We start from the raw sequence: 6512 nt of genomic DNA on the forward strand, positions 1-6512 counted from the left end.
GCGTCTTAAACAGGGAGCCTTTCTCAGTTGGCGTTCTTGTCTGTTCTTGTGAAACGTCGTCAGTCCTGCTCCAATTCAAGTTCACATCTGACCAAGTTCGGTCCAAATTCCCGCATGTGTTCTTGCTCCGCCCCTTTTAGCAGGGATGCATCGGTTGGTGACTTGTGTGCACTTGGAACAGCCAGGTATCCCAGCATGCATTTTGCACCAACCAGCAGCGATGGCGGCAACACCGGAGGAGAGAACTCAGAACTGTAAAACTGATAAATGAGAACATGAAGACGAGAACGAGGCAGAGCTGTAGTCATTTTAACATCAATAGTAGCTCTCTGAGCTGTAGGCTGTAATTTATTTGAATTAAATTAGTTAAATAAAATGGAATTTATTCATAAGAAACAGAGGAGGCAGAGTAGTGTTTATATCATTTTTCTTTTTTTTATTATAAACACTACACGATATCTAGTTATATATTAAATATTGCCAAGACAGTTGAGATGGAGAAGTCCTCAAGTTGCTGCTGTTCCAGTCCGTCCTCTAAGTCTGTTCTCCGAGTTGACCTTGACCTTGACCTTGACCTTGACAAGTCCCAACTTCAGAGCTCACAAGTTTGAACTTGGTGTTGAGAAACGCCCAACGACTTCACCCTGCACCAAATTAAACTTTTATCCAATAAAACTTTCACAAAACTCTAAACCTCCTCTCATCCAGCAGTTCCTTCAAAATAAAAGTCTGTTTCTCTCTTAAACTGAGATCCAGTTGTTTTTGCACTTGTGAATGATCCTCCCCTGCACCAAGTCCTGCCCAGACTTCCTGTTTTGACAGGAAATACATCAAATCAAGAAAATAAGAGCCCCAACTCCCAACACTGGAGACTAAAATAGCACTTTGAGAAGCTTGATAATAAATATGTGCCCAGTGTTTGTTTTCATAAACATTATGTAACATTAATGTTTCTGAAGCTTAACCACGATAGCACCTTCTGCTGAAGGATAATTCACTATGAAAGTGAATTATGACATGAATTAAATTTGCGTCCAAATGCACAGATTACCGTGAGACAGGGCTGCATCCCATTATTTATGAAACAGCATCTTACACATGACATTAATCTAACGTTTTTTTTCCATCATTTGATGACTTCATCCATCAAAAGTTTGACTTAAGACGATCAGAAGCTGGAAGATCTCAGTTTGTGAGACTGTAACCAGGAAAATGACACTTTTACCAAAATGACAGTAAAGCTATCAAAATCCTCATCACTTCATTTTCTGTTGATCAGCAAATCATTGCAGCACTGTTAGGAAAGTGATGTGGCTTTTTTTTTTTTTTTAACAAGAGCAGGAAAGACAGATTTACCTCGGATGATGTTCTTGAAGTTAACATTTATAGGTTTTTATTTTTGTTTCTGTGTTCTCGTCTGTGCAGATGAGTGCCGACTTCGAGGAAGGAGGTTTGGACCAAAACTGAAGGAAGAGGCTACGAGTTGTTTTAAATCCTGATCTACGTTTTTATGAGGGGCCTTTATTTTGGTGACAGTATGTGCAGGATTATTCTTCAGGACGGCTGAGATCAGCTGGGTCACGGCTCCTTCATTATGATGGAGAAAAAAAATTTACAGAGCCGGGGAATATTCCAAGAATATTCCAAGATAAAAATTTCTGAGGTTAAAGTCAGAAATTTACTGTGAAAAAACTCACAAATTGATGAGACAAAAAACTTGGCAAAATAGTTTTTCTTAGCCCTTTTTTCGGAAACTGTATAATCTAAGAATTCACAAGTTTATCCTCATAAATGTGTGGGTTTTTTCTCATAAATTTGCCACTTTAATCTCAGGGAATAGCCAAGTGTTTTTTCTCGTAATATTTTTCTTTCTTTCTACAATGGCCCGAATATGCCATCGTCCCTAATGTGCTCACTTCAGAAAAAAGAGATAATCCAGAATGAATGAATGTAATGCACTTCTGTAACAGAGAGAATTTTTTCTCCTGAAATTATTTTTTACGATTATTTTAACTTCCTCCTCTGCCCTCTCCAAACCTGCCTGTACCTACGATTGTGTTTTCTTGCTGTATATACATATATGTGTTATTGTATAAATAATGTGAAGTCTGTCAGTGCACCTTCCTCACACATTGTGTTGATTTCAGCGACGTGGAGAACGCTGACTCTGCTGTTGCTGCTACATTAAAAAAAACACAAATGATCATACAGAGTCAGTCTTATTGCTGCCTTAAGGGAAGAAGTCAATGTTGAAGAAAACCTGCTTTTCAGAGTAAAAACAACTATGTCCCATCACTCCCATGTAGCGATAGCTCCCCCTACAGGCCATTGTTAGATTTATTTAAATCTCGATTTGAGGTTCCTTTAAATGGTTCCTCCTGTCATCTCAAACATAATCCACAGAGCGACAGTGTCATACATATTCTGCATCTGCGCCGCTGAAGCTACATCACATCAGCTTCACTTTTTCAAGATTGGCAAAACTCTCCATGGAAACTCCACCAGTGACTCTCAGCTCAAAGGCCTCCGGTGCTGCAGTGCACAGATCATCCACCAGGGGGCAGAAGAGATGTATCAGATTATATTCATGGGGCGTTTCAGGAAAGAAGATCATCTCCCAGATGTGGATGTCAGAAACTCATGAAGCAAATATGATGCACTTGGCGTTAGAGTTTGATCGTTTTTTTTTTTTTTTGTTTTTTGTTTTTTTGTTTGTTTGTTTATCTTAAAGCTGAATTCTGATTATGTTTTTAACCTGTGTGTGTATGCAGCAGGAGTCAATGTTGCTTTTGCTCATCACAACAATAACAGTTCTATTCCAGTCGGCTCAGATCCGTTCTGTTTTGTCCAGTGTTCTTCTATTCAGATCAGATCTGCTCCACTCGCTTCACTTCTATTCTAGTCAGATGGGTTCTGTTATATTCAAGTCAGATGTTCTACTCAGGGAAGTTCTATGCTAGTCTGTTCAGTTCCTCTCTATTCTGTTCAGTTCTGTTCACTGGTCTGACCCTAAGAGCTACGCAAAGGCAAAACACACATACACATTACACGTTATTTTTAAAAAAACATTTTATTTGGGATGGTGAATCAGTTTATTAAAATTCTGTCAGTTCAATAGTTATTTCAAGTTGTTTTATAGAGATCCAACAGATACTGGCTCAGAACATGCACCAAGATCTCCCCCCAGAGCGAGCACAGGGAGACAGTGGCAAGGAAAAACCCTTTTAACACAGAGAGAGAGAGAGAGAGAGAGAGAGAGAGAGAGAGAGAGAGAGAGAGAGAGAGGCGGCTTCCTCCTGGGGGGACACCGTGCTGTGGAGAGAGCAGAAAGTCCACGGTTACATCATATCTGGAAACAGCTGCAGAAGGTGCATTCACGGATCACATGTATTAAATCAGCTGATGCACAATGATGGAAAAAGTCCAGGTTTGTAAAGCTGCGCCGCGGCTCGTCCGGCAGACGCACAGAGCCCGTGTTCAAAGCACAGCTCAACCAAAGCCAACTCTCTGAAAACAAGGTAAAAAAAAAAAAAAAAAATCTCATTGTCACCAAGTCATTCGTAAGAGCAGCAGAGGGATGCAGGCGGGAGCTGCTGAATTCTCCCATGAGCCCGATGAGGACGTGAATGCAGCACAGTGAACGCAGTGAAAGTGAAACTTTGGTTGAAGGTTTGGACGAGCCGCGCCCAGGAGGCTCATCTTCATCATTAATGTTGGACTGTCTCACTGTCATGATGTAGAAGAGCTGCACACGTTCGGACGGCAGGAGAGGATTTCTGTTTCATCTTTGAGTTTAAGTCCAAGAAGAAATAATGAAAGAAAGAAAGGAAAAAAGAAAAAAACGTCCGCTTCTGCTGTGAGTCTCTACTTTTGTCTGACGCCATTTTCAAGCTGCATTTTTTCACTGTTGAGTTCATCTGTTAGAAATAAATGTAAAAAACAAAGCAGTGTTCATTTTCTTAGTGGTGATAAAAAAAAAAAAAATCTCATCAGGCGTGTAAAAGACTGTCTAGTATTATCCGACTGGATATAATAGGGAAGGCTGGGTCATGGAATTGTGGAATGGTGGGAACATTTAAACACAGGGATTCAAGAGCCGTTTAACCATTTATTGAGCAATGGATAACAGGGGGGTAGATGGATGGATGGATGATTTCTATACAAAATAACAAAGCTTCAATGCATTGCTACACACACCAATTAAATTCAGTTTTAAATAAATATGATGCTTACATTTTAATGCATCCACAATGAAAGGAGAGGCCTGGGCTTTCTTTATCATAACCCTCAGGAGTCTGATCACAAACAAAGACAAATCAGCAATAAATAACAGATACTGTTATATAAACTTAAAACTTGAATTCTTAATCATTATATTCACAGTAATTCACTCTTTTGAGGACAAACAAAGTCTTTGTGTAATTAGCAAGACGTTAATAAAAAAAAAATGAGATCAGTATCAAGAATGACCAAAAAAATTAAATTAAAATTAAAAAATATAACATACATTTGCAAAATAACCCTTTTGGAATTGAAGAAGAAAATAACAACAAAAAATGTATTCTATATATAGACTTAATATAAAATAGCAACAAAATAACTGATGTTTCCACAAAAATATGTTGAAACACACATTATTTATGTGCAGCTGCACTGACTCCATTTAATACAGTGAATGCCTGCTCCATATACAGTTGTGCTCATAAGTTTACATACCCTGGAGGAATTTATGAGTTTTTGGCCATATTTCAGAGAATATCAATAAAAAGAGAAAAACTTTTCTGTCACTCATGGTTAGTGGTCAGGTGAAGCCATTTATTGTCAAACAACTGTCTTTACTCTTTTTAAATCATAATGACAACAGAAACTACCTAAATGACCCTGATCAAAAGTTTACATACCCTGGAGATTTAGGCCTGATAACACGCACGCAAGTTGACACAAACAGGTTTGAATGGCTACTAAAGGTAACCATCCTCACCTGTGACCTGTTGGCTCGTAATCAGTGTGTGTGTATAAAAGGTCAATGAGTTTCTGGGCTCTTGACAGACCCTTACACCTTTCATCCATTGCTGCACTGACGCTTCTGGATTCTGAGTCATGGGGAAAGCAAAAGAATTGTCAAAGGATCTGCGGGAAAAGGTAATTGAACTGTATTAAACAGGAAAGGGATATAAAAAGATATCCAAGGAATTGAGAATGCCAATCAGCAGTGTTCAAACTCTAATTAAGAAGTGGAAAATGAGAGGTTCTGTTGAAACCAAACCACGATCAGGTAGACCAACACAAATTTCAGCCACAACTGCCAGGAAAATTGTTCGGGATGCAAAGAAAAACCCCCAAATAACTTCAGGTGAAATACAGGACTCTGAAAAAAAGTGGTGTGGCTGTTTCAAGATGCACAATAAGGAGGCACTTGAAGAAAAATGGGTTGCATGGTCGAGTCGCCACAAGAAAGCCATTCCTATGCAAATGTCACAAAGCATCCCCCTTACAATATGCCAAAAAGCACAGAGACAAACCTCAAAACTTCTGGAACAAAGTTATTTGGAGTGATGAGACCAAAATTGAACTTTTTGGCCATAACCATAAACGTTACATTTGGAGAGGAGTCGTCAAGGCCTATGATGAACGGTACACCATTCCTACTGTGAAACACGGAGGTGGATGGCTGATGTTTTGGGGATGTGTGAGCTACAAAGGCACAGGACACTTGGTCAAAATTGATGGCAGGATGAATGCAGCATGTTATCAGAAAATACTGGAGGAAAATTTGCACTCATCAGCCAGGAAGCTGCACATTGGACGTACTTGGATGTTCCAACATGACAACGATCCAAAACACAAGGCCAAGTTGACCTGTCATTGGCTTCAGCAGAATAAAGTGAAGGTTCTGGAGTGGCCATCTCAGTCTCCTGACCTCAATATCATTGAGCCACTCTGGGGAGATCTCAAACGTGCAGTTCATGCAAGGCAGCCTAAGAATCTACAGGAACTGGAGGCTTTTTGCCACAAAGAATGGGCAACTTTACCATCTGAGAAAATACAGAGCCTCATCCATAACTACACCAAAAGACTTCAAGCTATCATTGATGTTAAAGGTGGAAATACACGGTATTAACAAGTGGGGTATGTAAACTTTTGATCAGGGTCATTTGGGTAGTTTCTGTTGTCGTTATGGTTTAAAAAGAGCAAACACAGCTGTTTCAAAATAAATGGCTTCACCCGACCACTAACTATGTGTGAAAGAAAAGTTTTTCTCTTATCATTCGTATTCTCTGAAATATGGCCAAAAAATCATAAATTCTTCCAGGGTATGTAAACTTATTAGCACAACTGTATCATCCCTGTGGTGTATGTGTGTGTGTGTGTGTGTGTGTGTGTGTTTGCACTTCTTAGACTGACTTAAATCAGAAGATGAGTGACTGTGTGGAGGAAGAGGAGGACAGAGCAAAGTCTGCAGTGTCCGTGAAGAGCGACTGGTCAAACGAACAACCTCCAAACTTCAGTGC

The 6512-nt window shown here is 39.6% G+C and overlaps 1 protein-coding gene across 3 annotated transcripts in view; it reads left to right on the forward strand.

Moving 5' to 3' along the window:
* The window catches only part of stat1a (signal transducer and activator of transcription 1a), a 59526-nt gene that overhangs the window by 17801 nt on the left and 35213 nt on the right, over positions 1-6512 (forward strand). For 2 of the 3 annotated variants that reach the window (XM_030067838.1, XM_030067845.1), the window contains one exon: positions 1426-2206. The exons of the other annotated variant lie outside the window; for it this stretch is intronic. In XM_030067838.1, coding sequence (XP_029923698.1) covers positions 1426-1467 — 42 coding nt within the window. In that variant the 3' untranslated portion in view covers positions 1468-2206. Of the gene's footprint in view, positions 1-1425; positions 2207-6512 lie in introns of those variants that run through there. 3 annotated transcript variants of the gene reach the window in all.

This window comes from Myripristis murdjan, chromosome 2 (assembly GCF_902150065.1).
Source record: "Myripristis murdjan chromosome 2, fMyrMur1.1, whole genome shotgun sequence".
Taxonomy (NCBI): domain Eukaryota; kingdom Metazoa; phylum Chordata; class Actinopteri; order Holocentriformes; family Holocentridae; genus Myripristis; species Myripristis murdjan.